This window comes from Corvus kubaryi, unplaced genomic scaffold (assembly GCF_017639235.1).
Source record: "Corvus kubaryi isolate FWS band 111438036 unplaced genomic scaffold, C.kubaryi_AGA036_p1.0 37232, whole genome shotgun sequence".
Taxonomy (NCBI): Eukaryota; Metazoa; Chordata; class Aves; order Passeriformes; family Corvidae; genus Corvus; species Corvus kubaryi.
In genome coordinates this window covers 4,571,298-4,590,426 of record NW_024581066.1, presented here as the reverse complement: position 1 = coordinate 4,590,426, position 19,129 = coordinate 4,571,298, and the positions used below count along the sequence as shown (strand labels likewise).

At 40.9% G+C, this 19,129-nt stretch overlaps 1 protein-coding gene across 6 annotated transcripts in view; it reads left to right on the top strand.

The window, feature by feature from the left end:
• The window catches only part of SMYD3 (SET and MYND domain containing 3), a 396,216-nt gene extending 377,087 nt beyond the window's left edge, over window positions 1-19,129 (top strand). For all 6 annotated transcript variants that reach the window (XM_042023027.1, XM_042023025.1, XM_042023026.1 and 3 more), the window contains 2 exons: window positions 12,629-12,737; window positions 18,424-19,129. In XM_042023027.1, the coding sequence (XP_041878961.1) occupies window positions 12,629-12,737; window positions 18,424-18,525 (211 nt within the window). In that variant the 3' untranslated portion in view covers window positions 18,526-19,129. The remainder of the gene's footprint in view (window positions 1-12,628; window positions 12,738-18,423) is intronic.

The window sequence follows — 19,129 nt, the reverse complement described above, 5'->3', positions numbered from 1 at the left end:
TTGGCTCCTGTACCAATTTAGAAAGATGCCCTTTAGGCTGCAGAGATTAATGGACATATCATAGATCAATGGGTGGTTTCCTGAGGCTTTATGCACAGTACACCATTGCATGTCTTAACATGTAATTTGCAGTGCATAAAGGGAGTTTACTTTGAAACAGCTGCTTGTGCTCCAGCAGTTCCTCCAAAGATGGGTATCTTGCATGTTGCACATCCAAATGAGCAATCAGCCTACACAGGACTTACCACTTTGGTTATATGTCAGTAGAAGGGACCCTATAGTGAAAAAAAATATTAAAATTATGACTGAAAATACAATAAGAGTTGGTTAGAGTGGAAAAAAAGGCAGCCTGCTAGGATAGAGAATACTGAAAGAAGAAAATATAAGGGTAAGGCCAGAGAAACTATGAAAGGAAGATGCAAAGACTAGGAGAGGAAAACAGAGAAGGAAACAGAAGTATCTGGTAAGAGGGAGAAAAGGGAATTTCTTCTTGCTGTTTGGAATAATGAGTTGTGAGACAGACTGGAGTTCTGCCTCAAACACAGCTGGTATATGTAATGGGAAAGCAAAAGTAAATGTTATGCCAGAGAGCTTTAGCCAACAAAGGGGTCTAACCTGCGACACGAGATGCATTAGTAGTCCAAGACCCACAGATTGATTACCCTGACACTCTGCTGCACTTGCAGAGCAGCTTGCTGGACCTCTCCCCCATGTGCTGGCTAGTATTTGGGCTAGAACTGTGAACCTGGTCTCATTGCACAGAGATCCACTACTGGGAACTGTGGGCCAAGTTACAGAGTCTTTCTTTAGCTCAGTGGGACCCAACTAACATTTGCTAGAAAAAAATAGTACTTGACCGAGTCCACATATGGTTTTTTTTCTCATTTCCCTTCCTCCATCACCACTCATCCATAAATCAATGTGGTAATTGCCTCCATACAATCAGATGAGAGAGAATGTGTCTGCTCGCTGTTTCGTAATTTTAGACTGTTACAAGCCATTTACTAATGTGCTTTAGGCATGATAGTGCAGTTGTAGCTCTTCTTTTGTGCCTATGCTGCCCTCAGTGAATGGGGTGCAGGGTAAACATTTACCAGATTGTCTCAGAGGATTCTTGTCCGAAGTGTGCTCCCCGACAGGAAACCTACCCATGGCCTCTAGGGAAAGGAGGTTGGACACAAAATGTCTGTGCCTCCACCAGTGCCTGGGCAAGTGTCATTTTAAGCGCTTGACTAAGCAGGTCTTTGTCAAGCAGCTCTAAAGGATTTCCTGTGCAGCTTCCAGGAGGTTTTTTTTTGGTTGGTTGGGTTTTTTTTGGTTTTGGCTTGTTCATTTGCTTGGGGTATGGTTTGGTTTTGTCTTTCTGGTGGGCACAAGGCCATATGCTTCAGTGTCATGTTTAGCCACTGCACTTGTGGTCTGGCCCAGAGAGGTGGCTGCCCTTCCATGGCTCTCCTTACAAAGGGCTGGAGTTCTCATGATTGGAGAAAACATCCTTCCAACAGACCCATTATGTATTTTTATGTAGTTGATACTAAATGGAAGAAAAAACAGCTAATTCTTTGGGAACTGGGCTCCTGTGTATTGTGCCCTTTGTTTTCAGTCTGGGAACTCTTTGTTTCTGTTTTTATACAAGAGATTTATTCAGTAGTTCCCTGAATGCATTGCACTTTCGCTTAAATGAACTGTTTATCCCTTATCTTGCCTATAGAAATACATCCTCATCATGTCAAAACATGGACCTCTAATGACCTAATCTAGAAATGCTATCCAAAACCTCATACAGAGGAAATTTGTTGCAAAGTGCCTATTGGAGAGTATCTTTCATACTCTCACACGTCTCTAAACAAGCTCTGAGTGGTTGAGCCACATAACTATAACTAGGTATAATTTTGAAAATCCTCAGAATCTTTTGGGACAATAACATATAATTATGAAATGGTGGCTTGAGATCTTCCCTTTAAAAATTTTTACCTCGTGCCCATACTGCCAAGGTGCAAACATACCCATTAATCAAGGTGTACCACAAACCTGTCTTTCCTTGAAAAACGCTTGCTCAGTGAACATGCTACTTTCAATTACAGAGTTCAAGCATGCCTTGGTCATTTGAAGTATTGCACAGTGTTTTCCATGCTGTGAAGAGGCACTGTGGTGTGTTATCTGAAAAAAAAATTCTCTCCTTTGTATTCAGCTAGCATTTCAGGTAGTGCTTTGGAGCCTGGGAGAGATTATTGCTCATGATTGCTGTTCATAAAGTTCATAGCTGGTCTCCTTTTTTCTGTAAAGAACGCTATTTTCTCCCTCCCATTTCTTCCAGATTGTTTTATTTCCTAGGAAGCTCTGGAGCAATTTACATGCCTTTTGGGTCATGCAAGAAGTTTTCTAGCCAGCTGAGCAACTGGATGGAAGTTATGTGTTCTCCATCTCAGACAGATGGTCTTGTTTAGCTGTCACATTTTAACTTTGTAGCCTACGAAGGATTTGGCATTCTTTTCAGAACTATTGGTAATATTTTTGAACTCCTACAGAATCTTCCTATTAAACTCTCAAAGCTCTTCACAAACATGACAGAATTTAGCCCTCATATTAGTCCACTGAATAAAGAGATCAGTATTCTCATTTTACAGATGGGAAAGCTGAGACATGAGGAGGAGTAAGGCTAGTTGTCTAAATGAGATATCTGACATCAGGTAATAGGGTTCTTGTTCAGACACGCTGGTAACAAGCTGTGCATGAGAATGTCGCTAAATTTTGCAAATGCTAATTCAGCTGTTATTGTTTCTATTATTTTTGACAACAAGAGTTGTATCCAGCACAATAGACAAACTGAAATGGCAGCTGGTAAAGCACAGGCCTGACAAGTCTTGAAAGGTGACAACATGGTGGGAGAAAGAAAAAAAAGCATTAGAGAGGTGAGCCTGTAAGGCACCTGTGTGGTCAAAAATGAACCATCCAGACATTTGATTAGTATCACTAGGTTTAACAGCTATCCAGTCAAATCAGAAGCCTGTACACATTGAACTCTATCAGATATCTGGTGTTGGAATGACAGAGAAGCAACATCTTGCTGGTGTGAAGATTGTGGGCCAAAAGAAAGGTCCCTGTTCTCACTTTTTTCCATAACCCCATATTGGTACTAACATGAAATTCTGTTGGAAAACATGATGCCACCGTGGTAGTTAGTGCAGACAAGGAGATGTTTACTCAGGGAACAACAATGGCACAAAGATATCACAAAGCAAAAAGGACCATCTTGTTAATTGTATGAACAGTAAATTCATTTCTTCATTCAAATAACTTCACTATTAGCTATAGACATGATGCACTGTGGTTCTAAAGCAAAAGTGATGCTCAAAGAACATCCTCACATCAGAGGTGACAGTAAAGAATTGAAGAAGAAGATCCATAGTACCTTAGAAGAGGGAACTAGAGGGCCATCACCTCAAAGATTTAGAGCAAATTATGAAGGGAGAAAAAAATGGAAGGAATATAAGGTGCTATAAAAAAACCCAAAACTCTGTAGATTTGCTAATAAATGGATCATGCAAGACTATTTTTGGTAAGAAAATATAATCTAAATGCAGGAAAATAACACAGAGCTAAGCTTCAATGAAGAATGAAATGGAGCATTACAGAGTTACCATCACTCTGGTAGGTCATTTGCACAAAAATTATAAGGTGGATAACTGGGTAAGAAAGAGGCAGGTTTGGGGAGATATCAAAACAAAAGGGATATTCCTGGATCCTTTCACAATTCCAAGCTGGAAGCTTGTCTTCTTGAAATAGAAGACAAGGAAGATTTGATGATCACAGCATGACTGTAACATGCCAAGTGATGAAGTAGTAAGAATATGAACCTGATTTGGTTATCCATTTTTGGTCAGAAATCAACTGCACCTTGATGTACTGGGTTGGAAATTCAACCAGTCTCTGAATGAGACAGAACACCTTCTTATTTGTTCTGAATGTGCCAGTTGTTGGTTTTGTCTAATATTTTTGGGGTATTATGAGAGACATTTGCCTTTTCCATGCTAACTGTGATTTTTGTAGATCCATCAAGCCCTTCCACAATAATTTATTTTGCAGATTTGTCCTGGACTTATTATTTACTCTTCAAATCCACTGCCTCTGTCACCTCTGTCTATCCCTTTCATCTGAACTCTTTTGAGAAGACAGGATCAGAACTGCATACAACAGCCAAGATGTAGGAGCAGGATGTATTTTTACAGCACTTCTCTCTTGTCTTTTCCTAAAAAGATCCTAATATTTTGTTTTGCTTTTCTGAGCATAATGTTCACAGAACTAATATGTTCACAGAAGTAATGTTTTTACATAAATACCCATTCTATAGCCAAGATCCATTTCCCAAATTATACAGGGTAGTCCAGAAACCATCACCGTTACTTAAATCAGTGATCTAACTTGTGTGTTACCACTTTTGTGTTACAACAGACTTCTAAGGTGATCTGAGATACTGGTGAGTGGAGAGAAGACATTTTGCACTGAAGATGTCAGTGCTACCAGCTCTGTCCTTCCTTCTGCAGTTTGTGCACACCCACACTCACACTGATCTGACTTCTCCAAGCTTTGCTGACACCAGTAGTATTTACATGTGTGAGGCTCAGATGGTGGGGGGACTCGTGTCGTAGCGGAGGGAATCAATTAGAGGAAAGTCATATGTGACTTGTATAGAGATCCATCAGTGCTTTACATTTTCTTGTCACTCTCTGGGTTTTTGGATGAAGGAGAGAGATCGTGCAAACCTGTAGGTCTGTGATTAAGACCAGAGTCTAAACTTGCATTTCTTGTACCTGCAGTCTTGTATCCTCAGCTGCATGAGATAGGGAAAGTGAGTCATTTTTCATACCATCAACAGCTGGCCAGAGGTTCATTGCTGGAGGAGAAGGTGATGCCAAGATCTTTGTCACAAATTACCGTGTCTCTAGTGTACATTTTTCTTCAGTTTTTTGCTTCTCTTCCCATGCATGTTCTCTTTAATTAGCTTTCCTTTTGTTCCTTTGCTGCATTTCTTAGCCTTCTTGTTTTTTCTGGCGTTCTCCCCAAGTAATCTGTATGGCTTTTTAAATCTTTTTATAAATCCTTTGAACTAAACTGTTGATCTTAATCTCTTACTCTCCTGGTTATGCAAGGGCAGAGGCAGTGTGTTCCTATCTGCAGTGACAGCCCATACTGCCGTCTTTATCTGTAAAGGTGGTGAACTTGCGACAAAAAATCCTAAGAGCTACAAGATGTTTTGAAGCTCAGCCAGGACACAGAGACAATATATATAAAATCTTTTCCTACTTCCATTCCAGACTGAGAACCCTTTATTTCCTTAACATCTCATAATAACAGAAGAGGAGAGAACATTGAAGCGGACAGTTCAAGCTGACAGAGTTAGCATTTGAAGTGGATGAGTTAGACAGATCAAGAGCCAAGATGAAAATTGCAGTTTGTCACATTTTTTCATTTTATTGAAGTTATCATTCAAACCTTGGCAGAGACAACATCTGGAACAATATTCATTTTAATGTGACATAAATTATCATCATAAGGAATATGGCAGGCTGATCAGCAGCCAGGGAGAAATAATTTCTGAGATGGATAGCTAACATTTCTTGAGAATTCAGTCAATTAAGAAGTATGATTGCTTATTTGATCACATCAGCTCAATTACTGAAACAAATAGTAATGGAACAGTATGAGATGCAGATGTGATGAAAAATATTTTGAGGCATTATTTCACAGATCTAAATCCTGAACTGTTTCCAGAGGCAGTTGTTCCACAGAAACAATAGGACGTTTCTTGAGTGACAACAGAATAGGAAAAAAAAAAAGAGAAAAATAAGTTATCAGTCTGGCACAAAAGTTTCTTAACTAAGGTCACTGTCTCTACATTTTGTTTACAAAATCCAGCAAGCCTGTTAAGCCTGTAAAACTGTGTTTACTTTAATTTGGATTGTTTGATCCAAACAGGTAGGCAAGACAGCACAGACACAAGAACCAGACTCTGCATGAACCAAAAGCCATCCTAGAGCTACAATGAGATCTAGGTTTAACTTTCCCAGAGATTTTATCTTGTAACATTGGACAAACCACTTCATTTGCCTGAGCCTCCATATCTTATCTGGGCAGAACAAATGCTGCTTTTCCATGCACTTTGCTGCTTAGTAGGGTGAGGCTCGTACATGAGTTGTGGGCATTGGTGAAAATCTCAATACTTGGGGATAACCAAGAGTTTTGCCAATACAAAACAATCCAGAGAGAGAGAGAGCACATGTGAATTAGACTGCAAAAATGTACAGCCAGGATATAAGAGTATGGAGACTTCCAAATGAACTCTGATCAGAGGTGTTAGGTCTGCACATCTGTATTGATATCGCTGGCTCAGAAAATGATGCCAATTTTCTGCTGTTATTTGGTTAAACCAGAAGAAGTCTCTTAGGGATAATTAGTAGTTTTGCATAGTAATCACAGAAAGTAATTTCTCCTGCTTTAGTTTGTAAGAGACTTTCCAGCATAAAATTTCTTCTAATAACGTTTTCTCATTGCTGGCAAAGCACTTTTATAATGCTTTAGGGATGTGCACTCGTGGTTTCCTCGAGGAAAACCTCCCTGCTAGTGCTGAGGAGCTGATCCCAAAATCCAAGTGAGAGAGGTCAAATCTGGGAAAAAATAGAAAAGACTGATGCCAGAATTAAACTGTTCACTGATGCTTTGATCGTCTCCATGAGACACTGTGATGGGGAGATAAAATGGACAATAAACATTCCAGAGCAGCTGGAGTATATCAGGTCTGCCACAGGTAAAGGATTTCGTCTTCTACTCAAAAAGTGGCACGGCTACAGAAGGGATACAGGGAGTTGCAAAGTACTGAACTGATTTAAACTTACCTGATTATCCATGATAGATAGGAAGTTGTTAAGAAAAGAAAGAGGGGGGGAAAGAGAGAGAAGGAAAAAGCAGAAAGAATAACAGGTTAACATAATTATTATTTCAATTAAAAAGGTAATATTAACATGAAAGCCAGGCCAGTATTTTTTTAAAGGCTTTCACAGGGACCTCGAAATATTTTACACAGATACAGATATATTGCTCTTAAAAATTTCAAAGTTCCAACCAGACTTCTAATACTTAGCATTCAAAACAGTCACCTAGTCCAGTATCAATGACACATTCCTACTTTCTCCAAAAATAACCCCTCAGCCTTGTTCATTCCAGGCAAAACTCTTGCACAGGACTCGTGCTCATTAAAAAATAAAATACTGACCAAATAGTGTATAAAGATGCTTAAGATTATTTTCTATAAATAGAACGTTTCTTCTTAAGTACTACTTTAGCCTCAAATTGCTGGGTGTGGAGCAGGAATTGTTAGGTGAAATTCTGTGCAGGAGATCAGACTGAACAGCACCTGGGACTTTAAGATCTGTAAACTCCTAAATGAGTTCCTGATGCATGTGATTTCTTCAATTATTTCATACCTTTTAACATAAATAAAAATTTGTCCTTAAATTTTTCCTAAAAATATTTGTCATAATTGCCATGTTTAGAACCCATTGACCATCCCAGCCAAGGAGTAGAAATAATATGTGAATTGGTTGACCAGTTTCACATCACTGACTAAAAAAAAAAAAAAAACAAGTAACTGGACAACACAAAACCAATTGCTAGGCTTCAGTTCAGTGAACAGCTTTAATGAATGTACTCAAATACTGAGGAGTTCAGAAAACAAGAACAAGTCAGAGAAAGAAGAGAAGGTTGAACTTAACTGGGTGCTGTATTTGTGGTGTACATTTCTGTTGTGAGGCTTATGCTGTCCTCTTTGCATTCTTCTCACCACTTTTGCTGAAGCCCTGGAGCCTCTTAATCCTTTCTGTGTTGGTGAGGCTCCTGAAACTGCTTTATGTCTTTTATGCTGTCATATTTACTTGCACTAAAAGGCACTGCAAACCAATTTACAGTTATGTATAGCATCACCTTTTACATGTCACCTTAGTAAAGAGACTTGTAACATTTCCATTTCAAACCTTTATTTCAGGTTTTATAAATCCTCCTGCTTCTAATTACATGAGGCTGAAAACAGTAGTGTAAAAACATGTTAGCCCCACAGACTGATATGCAAGGAACAGAAGACATCTATTTTAAAATATGAGTCATCAGAAAAGGCAGTGATTTTGCATTGTCTCCTTTTTTTAATACTAGGCTTTAATTCACAAGAGAACACAAAAGCTCTGACTCTTTACCCTGTAATTGGAGATAAGTTGAGTGGAATTAATGGAACTATATTATTAAGAAATAGAAGGAATTGGCTAAATTTTGTCAAGGGTTGTGGTTTTTACACTATCCCTTACATGAAAACACAAGAGATTGCTTGGAGAGATTCAGGGCTAATACATAGAATGAAGAAAAAAATACTTTTCTTTCTAAAGTATATGATTAGTGACTGCTCTGGGGGTTAATCAAGGCAAACCTTGAGGCTGAATTACATAGAGGAGCAACCGATTTCATTAGAAACAGCTACTGTTATACATGGTATGGGCCATTTCTTTGCCTAGTGAAAATTGGTATCCTTGCATTTTGTGAATGAAATGCAGGAACTGCTGGTGCTTGGAACAGTGAAGCACTGGTACAAGCTGCCTGAAGCCTGGGAAATAGCTTTCTTTTGTGGTTTTGAATAGTAAGCTAGGCGGTGCCTTCTTTGCCTCACTGGTCACCTATGAGGTCTCCCAGGCACATCCCAGAATAAGGGTTGAGCCAGGGATTATCTGAGAGCATGTGAGCCCTACAGTTCCATCAGACCCAATGGCTGCCTCCAGAACAGACACTGAGAGAGCTGGCCAGCGTGCTCACTATTGTCTTTGCAAGGCTGAGACGATCAGGGAGCTAGCATGCAGGTTAGAGTGTTATGGCCCAGGTGAGCAGAGAGCTGGACAGGTAAAATCCTGGCTGGGTGGTGGGGTGAGAGGACATGGTGGTTGTGTTGTCCCCTGTTTGGATGCCAGTAACAGCGGGGGTACCACAGGGATCTGTGCTGGGACTCGTCCTGTTTAACACCATTTTCAGTGACCCGGAGGAGGCAACAGAAGCCACTTCTGTGGGGTTTGCAGATGACACCATACCAGTTGGTAGGCAGGAGGGCAGGCTGGAGGAACAGGCCAGCATGGGTGCTGTTGGGCATAGATGGGAACAAAGCTGTGCTGCCTCATAAAAGCAGAGGATTTGATACAAAATGTACAGCTCTTTCTCAGCCTCCTCCAGCTGTCTTGTTTACAGTGCAGCTCTACTTGTTAGTTGTATTTTGTTTAATCTCTCTTTGCAAGTGGTCTACTGGGCATTGACCAGTGCCAAGGGCAAGGAAGCATCACTCCACAGAACTATCCTTACTTCAGCTTTCAGTATGTAACTATTTCTCTTCTTGTCCCTCAGGCCCCCGTAAATCTCATAAAACCCTTTTCAGATTGAAATCCTACTCTTCCCAAGCTGTAACGTCTTTTACAGCATGTATTTCTCTATAGTTATCTTGGTCTCTTGTTGACAGTCTTTAGGTATCAGTTCCTTGGCTGGTAAATACCTTCCTTATTCTTAAATCTATCCACTTGGTTGTGTTCAAAGCAATGCATGGGGATAATAAATTGGCTCACAAGTTCTTTCTGTCATGCCAGTGTTTCATAGTACCGAATCCTGGGGATGTCTGGAAGAAGCCAGCAGCCTTTTCCCCACTTGCACATCTCCCAGAAGAGCTGCAAGCTGCCTGGATTTCTCTAGTAAACTCACTTAATAGATGTCCATCCATAAACGGTGTTCCAATAGTTTAATAGATTTATTCCAGAATATGAAAATAAACAGTTGTTTCAAATGCCAATTTTAGGACTTGCAGAATGGAACTATGTACATGCATAAGATGAGAGCGTAAATCAGCTCAGTAAAACAGCTTTGTAAATATTTATGAGCACAGGGCTCTTCATTTCACACATTTTACTGCTCCTCTGTCCTCATCTTAAGTTTTCACTTGCTTTAGCTAATGGCTGGTAGTTTGGGCCGAGGACCTGACATTGGGGCCTGACATTGCTAAATTGCTGCCTGTTTCCTCTGGTATTGCATATACCACAATCCTAGACCTTTAGTGACTGCAGGTGAATGTATGATCTATAGAAACAAACATGTTTGCATGGAGGGGCATATTCTGAATTCTAATGAACCCACATTGTGTGCTGTGAATTTTAGCAGGAGGTACATTGATGAACTAAAGCACAGCCTGGATTTTCCTGCTTAAGCTGCCACCCCTCATTTGGCTGCAGGCGAGGCAGGACCCACATTTCTTCTTTGTTTTGGTATTAGAATGGGGTTGGTTGTTCAGAAGGGTGAGGAAAGGGAGATTAAAAAAATGGTTGATAGGATGAAAGATAAAGGTGTGGGATGAAAGAGATGTGAAGCAGCTGTGAAAGAACAGTGGCAAAAGAATCAGAGCTGTCAGGATACAGCAGAAACAGTGTCTCCCTGGCACCTTCTCCTGTGGCCATGATCCTTCCCCAAGCATTCCAGCATTTTGGTGGCCCAGAGGAGAGGAATGACATTTTTACTCCTTCCTTTGCAGCAGTCACAGAGGAGGACAGAAGGATGCAATCACATGGACATCTTCTTTTCAGTTTTTACAAAGTTGTGCGTGTGCTCATTATTTCCATTTATGTCCACGTTGGTGCTGGAATTTCTATTACTCTTCACTAATTCACACCAAAATCTCTGCATTTCCTCTCTATTTCACTAGCAGCAGATAGCACCATGTTGATATAATAACCAGAAACAAAATCTAAAAATAAACCTGCTGATAATTTCCTAGTGTTTGTTTGACCAGACCCTTGAAGTTCCTGAGTGGTCAGTTTGGACTGAGATAAGCGCTATCATTTTTCTTCTCTCTTGTCTGCTGGCTCTTCAGCCTTTTTGAACTGCAACCCACAAGGGGGCTGAGCAGGAGGTGCTTGTGGCAATTCAGGATGGATTATTCTCATTGAGGAATTGGCTTCTGCTGCTTCATGAGAGGCTTTGGCAGATCAAAAGCTGTTGCTGCTGAGATCCTGCCAGGCATGCTTTCCATGTATTTCTCTATGTCTTCACTGAAGCTGCGTGGGATCAGTGGAATAGGGGAATTTGGGTATGAAAACATTTTTCGTTATGTTTACACATCTTAATTAGAGATTTATAAGGACAGCCAGATATGCTGCCATTTAAACAATTACTTGTATTTAATTGTGTTTGCATTTTCATTAGTGAAATATAACAGAGAAAGGTAACATTAATTTGCATGCAGATTTATCAGAAGATTTCTGTACATTGTACAAATTTATATCATTTAATGTCTTAGCATGCATTTAATCATACTCATGCAGATTTAAGTGTCTTCCTGACTGCAGTGGTATCATTCATTAACAGTTACCCTGAACTCTGATGATCATAGGTTTGGCATAAACACAAAAAAATGTATTCTTCAGAAAGTAGATTTTGGAAAGCTTATTGGCTCTTCTTCCTGAGGCTGTGACACATTTTGTATTTTTAGACACTACTCAAGCCCGTTGCTGGTGTACCTGAGCAAATCAAATGCTCTTTGATCAAGTAGGATGTTTGTCTTCAGTGAGTTGTGCTTAAGGCTTTTATTCTTTCTTTTGCTAGTCTGTAGTCACTGGCATTCCCCAGGGACCAATACTGGGTCCAGTCTTATTCAACTTGTTTATCAATGGGATAGGAGACACCTCAGCCAGTTTGCTGATGACACTAAACTGGGGGAGTGGCTGATAGACCTGAAGGCTCTGCTGCCATTCAGTGGGACCTCGATAGGCTGGAGAACTGGGTAGAGAGAAACATAATGGGGTTCAATGAGGGCAAGTGCAGAATCCTGCACCTGGGGAGGAATAACCCCAAGTGCCAGCACAGACTGGAGACTGACCTACAGGAGAGCAGCTCTGTGGAGAAGGATCTGGGGTTCCTGGTGGGTGACAAGTTGTCCATGAGCCAGCATGGACCATCGTTCTGGTTTTTTTAACAGAACCTCTGCTTCTGTGAAATTAATTAAGAACAGGAATATATCCTCATGCTAGCAGATATCTTGTCTAGATGAACAAGCCAAGTCTGAGATGTTTCCTTGAATGGACAGAACCAGTTCTTTTTATGCAACAGGGAGCAGCAAAAAACCCCTCAGAAGCAGTGTCCACAAAGTTACATACCTGCTTTCACTGCACTCCTACTCCTTCGTCTTGGAGGATCCAGGACTGGGTTCCCTGTTGAAGCTTCCTCTTAAAATTATGCCTCTCCAGAGACCCGAGATTGTCAAGGACCTCTGTTTGCAACACTAAGTACAGTAAATGCTATTGTATTATCCAACAGTAGCAAATTAAATAATCCCACTCCCGTCACTTTCTAACAGGATAATGTTAAAGGCATTCCTCTGGGATGGAGAGTAATAATTTGCTAATTCCCCTCAGTATTTTATGCTTCTCAGTATTGCAGCTAATTTTCTCTGAGTACCTTATTAACATTCACAATGACTTTGCAGTCCCACCCTAATAGCTCTCCCCAGAGGCAGTGACTGTGAAGGTGAGAGCTGACAGTGACACATTTTCCTCCTTTTTCTCTACAGACTGTATTATCCTGGTTTCCATCCACTGAGGGCTGTCCAGCTGATGCGAGTGGGCAAACTGCAGCACAGTCAAGGCATGTTTCCTCAGGCACTGGAAACCTTGAAACAGGTCAGTATGGTGAAACATTTTTTCTCTATCCTCCTTCATTGCTTCCCCCAAAACTGCTGTGTGACCCTCCCTGCCTCGTGCCTTTGGATACTTCTCACCACTTCTTCCATCAGTGGTGTTTCCCCAGGTTGCAGCTGGGTGTGCTGATGGGTCACTGCTGCTCAGCGTTTCAGGCACTGACATTCTCCAGTGTCAGCCACAGCTAATTACAGTTTGATAGCTCAGAGGTGCCTGGATGAAAAATTACTATTAGATCTGAAGAGATAAAATTATCTCAGTGCTTCATATGTTCCTTATTCCCATAGCAAAGTGATTCTGAGAGCACTGAAATTACAGGAACAGGAGCAGAGCTGCAGTTTCTACCCTCCTTATTCCCTATCGGTTTCAGATCGGAGAACTTTGTCTTTAACATGTGTATTTTATTGTGAGCCATACTCAAATCAACAGTCATGTTTCTTGATCCCTCGTATTTCTTATCATTCATCATCTTTGATCTGGTTTTGCAGCTGTGCTTTGTTAGTTACATTTCAGCTTTAAGCCATCCCTCTTGTACCTGAGCTGACTTTTATATTCGTTTCCTTGTACCTCAGGCTCTTATTTGTCCTGCTGTTATATTGCTGTTAGTATCATCTTAAATATATTTACTAATCCCTTTCCACATGCAACGTCCTCAGGATGTAGGTTCTTGCCTCCTGTCTAAAGTCCTCAATCACTGCTGGGGTGCTTTGCTCCCCCAGGGAGATGTGCTGCCTCTAGTTTCCCTTGAAAAGGTCTTATACTTATTTTCTGATGTTATTGATTGTCCTGTGGTCAGCTTTCCCTGAAGACATTACATGCTCCACGTGGTTCGCTGTCCTGGCTCCCTGCCCACCTCCAGTTTGTGACACAGCTCCCCATTGCCTTTGCTGGGTGCTGCCGAAAGCCACCTGGCCCAGCTACTTGCTTGTATCTGCAGGGCAGGAGCAGGCTCAGTGCTGGCACCAGTGTTGGAAAGAAGTGAAGAATTTGGCCCTACATTCCCTTTGATTAATGTCCATGCTATATGAAGAGCTAGTCTTGTGGCAAAGAGTTAGGGCAACTGCTTGGGATACAAGGGGATGGGTGTCTGCACTGGAGGTGGGGGAGAGGTGCTTTCTCACTCCTGCCCAGGTCCCTTATAAAGATAATATCAGTCATGACTCTCCAGGTATTAGTATTTTGTACTTACCTTTTCTTCAAGCCCCGTATCTCTTTGGTTTTAACATCTGATTAATGATGCAAGCTGAATAACTGATAATTTTCACATGTTGAAGTAATAAATTAGTATTTAATATGATGCCACTCTTGCTGGGTCTTGGTATAACTTACATCTTCACTTGATATATTTTACTTAAATTATAGCTAGTTCTAGCATTATAAAGCAGATGGAAGAGTAATCAGTTCTATTTTTTATGCATTATTCAGAAGTATGTAATATATCTGTCATGTGCCAGGTAATCCATTCTGCTCTTTCCCCCAAAATATTTATAATTCCCAACCATTTAGAGTTTCCCTTTTAGCAGTGGAATGAGACCCCAGTCAGAAGAGCTTCTGTTTTCATTGATACTTCTACAATATATTAACAGGCATTGTTCTAATTGCATTTCTAATGTGATACTGCATTAGATTAAACTGGAGCGAATTGCCCTAGAGACAACTGAATGCTGCTGGTCAGTGAAGGTGCAGTTGGGATTATATGGTTTTGGTGAAGAAGTTGCCTATTGCAAGCCAAATTGCTGTTCTATGATCCTTTGGAAACTGAGCAATGCCTTACACAGAAACCTTTTCTAGGCTGTGACTCCCTCTTTCTCTCCAAAGGGACATTAAGGTCCTGCTTGCCCTCCTGTGTCGTACCCAGTGAGCCTCTAACGGAGGCTCCAAGCCATTGTTGCTCCACAAGGACACAGTGCTTTACAAATGAGGTGTAGAATCCTGTTGTGGCCTATTCCCTATTCAGCCTCTCTTTTTACACCCACGTGTGAGACAAAGACAGACTGAATTCCCACTTCCTAGGAGCACAGCTGAGAGGAGGAAAAGTTTCATGTCATCCTGTTTCTCCATGTAACTTCTTTGGATGAGCTCTGCAACTGATTCACTTCCTTGCTGTCTACACCAGAACAAATTAGAGGAAAATATAATTCTCAGTTTGTTGTGACTAAAGAATGTGATTCCTAATATTACTCAGATAATGTCCTAGAGTTATATGAGAATGCAATTTGCCCCTTTGTGATTAGATGTGTCAACAGAGCATGCCACATGCTCAGAGCAGAAACTCGATTACCTTCTCTGCTTCATTACTCTTCTTAATACACTCTGACACTGAATAGCAGTACCCTGTTGGAACCCTCGTCAGACTAATTTCACTGTGGCATTAAGAAGAAGGATATGGAAGGTGCAGAGGACTTGGGACCTGAGTGAAATTCACCTCACATATAAATCCTGTTTAATCAGGCTCAGCCTCAGAGCTGCTAGGGATTGACAGCCTCTCTGCAGCAGATACAGTCTGTTAAGACCAGTAGATCTTCACACACGGCTCTGCAGCCCAGCCCTCACTGCTGCTCTCTGTGCCACCCAAAAATGAATCACTATCACAACCACCTTGCTCTTAGGGCCCTGTGGGTTTAGCTCTCTGCCCTGTACCCCCAAAGAAGGCTTAAATAATATGGAGGGCTTCATGTTGTCCATTAGAAAGAAATCACCCCCTAAATGTATATTAGGCCCTGCAGAATCTTATTTACTAGATTTTGAAATAGAAGATTGACAGAGAGGAAATACTCCTCTGAAATAAAAACTGAAGGTAGGTCTTGGTTTATTTTACAACCAGCATATTATTTTTAAATTTATATACATATATATGAAAGATGTAATAGAGGAGAAATGGGATTATAGGTCTGGAAAGCTTTTGTCAGCAAAAGACAGGAATTGGAGCCCAGTCTGAAAAACAATTTGAAGATCCTGACATGGCATGGTCACAGGAGTACTTTTGTCCCCCATGAGCAGATGGGCACAGCTGTCTTGTCTCATGAACGTCTACAACAGTACAATTTCTCTTCTTATGGAAATCCCTGTTGTGGAGGCAAAAAGCACAGAACTGGGGTAAAATCCTTCCCAGGCCTCACAGCAACACTGAAGAAATCCCTTCTCTAGGTGTTTGCTTCAAACACTGAATTGTTTACCAGCTGTCATTGATAGTAACTGTGACAGTTTTTGGTATTCCTATGCCTGCTTAAACAACTTGTCCCCTTCAGTCAACAGAAATGGAAAACCACAGATACTCCCTCTGAAATACTAGCCTACACTTCCTGCCACTCTGGCCATTTGCTTCCTGCTTCCCCTGTGACAGAGCCATGCCATCCTGCATCTGCCCACAGTTCCCCCCAGCCATGGCCATGGGCATCCTGTCCATCCCCATGCGGATCAGGTGCAAACACCTGCGCTGCTCCTCTTTTACATTCTTGGAGCCACAGCTGTACCTCTAATCTAATGGGGTTTATATTCTTCAGGGAGACAGGGTGGGGCTGATGACACCATGGCCTGTGTTGCTGCTGTAGCTTTTCGTAATTAGATTTGCTCTTTTAGTTGAGAGGGAGACCACACAGACCACATGAATCTGCTCAACCTCAACTCTGCTGGTTAGCTGTGGGATTGAGGAGAGCAGGGAGTGGGCAGAGAGCTCACATGTTCCTGCTTCTGTCCAGTAAAACAATTCCTTGCACTGGAGCTGAAATCATCCCCAGTTTTGCACTGACCCTTGCCAAAACAGCTACATAACCTAATACCAGTTGAATTTAGGGATTACACGAGTCATTGCTGTTCTAACTTTGGTGCAGCTGGTTCTGACTTGTACTGCAGTGTGTGAGACGGTACATTGCATAAGAATGATTTCCTCCAAGGAAACAAAAGGATAAAGACTGAGTGCTTTTGTCTGCCAAACTTGAGAAAGAAAAGAAGTAGAAAGGAAATGTTGGAGGTGAGAGAAAGTCAGCAATGGTAGCATTAACTCAAGATTAGGTTTGATATTAAGGATTATTGTCTTCTAACTGAGGTATATCTATATGGACATCTCTGGCTGTGCATCAGGGTGTCAGGGTCCTAGTCCATCACTGCAAGCCTGACCTCTTTCCTATAGTGGGGCTGAAGATCCAGGTCAGCTGCCCCAGGACTGTCACTCAGATTTATCCAGATGCACAGCTCTTAGCATACATCATTCACAATAAATCCATCAACTTTCTGGGATAGGGCATGCAAGCACTGTGCACCAATATGTCAGGATCCAGGGCCAATTCTCCTGGCCACTTTGCTCTAGGATGATCCTGTCCCCTCCTAATTAGCCTGGGAGCAGCTGCATGTTACAAAAATTTAGTATTTCTGATTTTGTTTCATATTTCTTTGCCATTTCTAAAAACAATGAAAATATTTCCACTGTTCTTTTTAACTGAGTATATTTTATCTTTTAGTAGTGGGGCACTGTGGTAACTTAAAACATATTTGACTCTTTTTAGAGCTCCTTGCTCACTATGATTTGTTTTGACTGCTATTTCAACTTGTTCTTTCAATCTTGTGCTGCTTCCCTCTTTTAAGAATTAGCTAATTTGAGGCAAAAATAAACTGTGCTGGAATTTCCATATGCTTGTCAGGCTCTAGAATTTGGAAGTAGGCTGTCATTCATTCCATCAAAAAATATATTTAATTTTATCTATCCAATTTAAATGAGGCCCCTTCCTCAACATTTCTTCCCCAAAACATACCTTTTCTGCAATCCAAAGCCAATCTAGCTGAATTTTGTCATCTGACTGGAAAAGGAACCCATTGAAACACAGGCTGCATTTAGTTTTTTGCAATTCCTCAGTTTGGGATGATGAAAAATCTGTGTATTTTCTCCTGCCAGTATACTACTAGCTCCCTTGTTTTATCTTCAGAAGTGCTGAATCAACCTCCATCTGGGACTTGCCTCCTTGCTGGAGGAATTTAATAGAAGGAAGAGCAGAAATGCCATATGAGAAGTGATGATCTAAACATGAGCTGGGTAAAGACCATTTCAGACATATCTGTGGCAGGAAATCAGCAGCACTACAGGCAATATCAGCAAGCATAAATTAGCCCAGCAGTAGAAGATGACAAACACACAGAGAAAATAATCCCTGGGAAAAGCAGCAAAGACCCATTCCCCTGCATGCCTTTTGACAATGAAACTATTAATGTACTCACTTGTTTGATGCTATGAATAGTTCCTCCTGATAGAGTTAAGGTACTTTATTCCACACGTTAAGTATTAATCCATTTCTATTTTTACAGGACTTTCAGGCTCCTAACACCATGAACATCACGATCTTTTAAATAATGTATCAAAACCTTGGGTGCTTTAGTTGACCAATCTTGTCAAGTCTCAGTGCAAAAGTATCTCTCTCTGCTATTCCAAACATCCACCTGTGCAATGTATTTGTGGGTTTTAATGCCTAAGAATAATGTCAGTGCCTCCTCCTTCGTCAGGGACAAATCACCATGCACTTTGGGATGCTTCACTCCTGTTCCTGCTGTGCCATGCATTCAAGCCCGCAGGTGCCAACCACTTGAGGAGCAGTACTTACATCCCACCCTGCTGCAGGGTCCAGCCCCTTTGCATGCTCTGCACAATGACTAACGTGTCCCTTTCTGCTCTTTCCTAAAGGCCTATAATATTATGAAGGTGACCCATGGGACAGATCACAGCCTGATGAAAGTCTTGATGGAGATAAAGGAAGAGTGTGAGGCCATGATGAGAATACAGTGAAGATAATCTCCAGTCTAGAAAAGAAAATATTCAAGGACAAAGAAAATTAAATGTTTCTTATTTCATTGCGAAGCTTCTCAATGGTTTTAGTGCCTTTTCTTTAGGTCCTATTTGCTTTACAAAAAGGCTTAATATTGGTTTTGCTGTGTGATCTGAACTGAGTTGGTGTTTGGCAGAATTCCTGTAATTTTCAGAGTTTTGTCATCAATCATCAGTCTTATTGACAATAACTAACAACACCTAATTATTTGATTGTAAGTATTGGGAAATGCATACAGTCTTCAGCAGTTACAAAGTGATCTAATTCCATTGATATCAGCGGTCAATTTTTTATATCAGTTCATGCCAGCAATTAGGAACCTCTTGTCAGACACATTGTAAATGAAGAGAATATACTTCTTCCCTTTGTCTTGCCCTTTGGAATGGTTTCCAAAAGCCTGATCCAGTCCTCTTTGACATCAAATAAGTTTCCCAATGTTTTAAATGAGATTTTCCTCCCTCCCAATATATCTGCAGGGCTTTGCCCATCTTTTTCTTGCATTTCATACATTATAATATTGAATACTAAAACGGATTGAATAAAAAATGTTATCAAAAGTGGAAA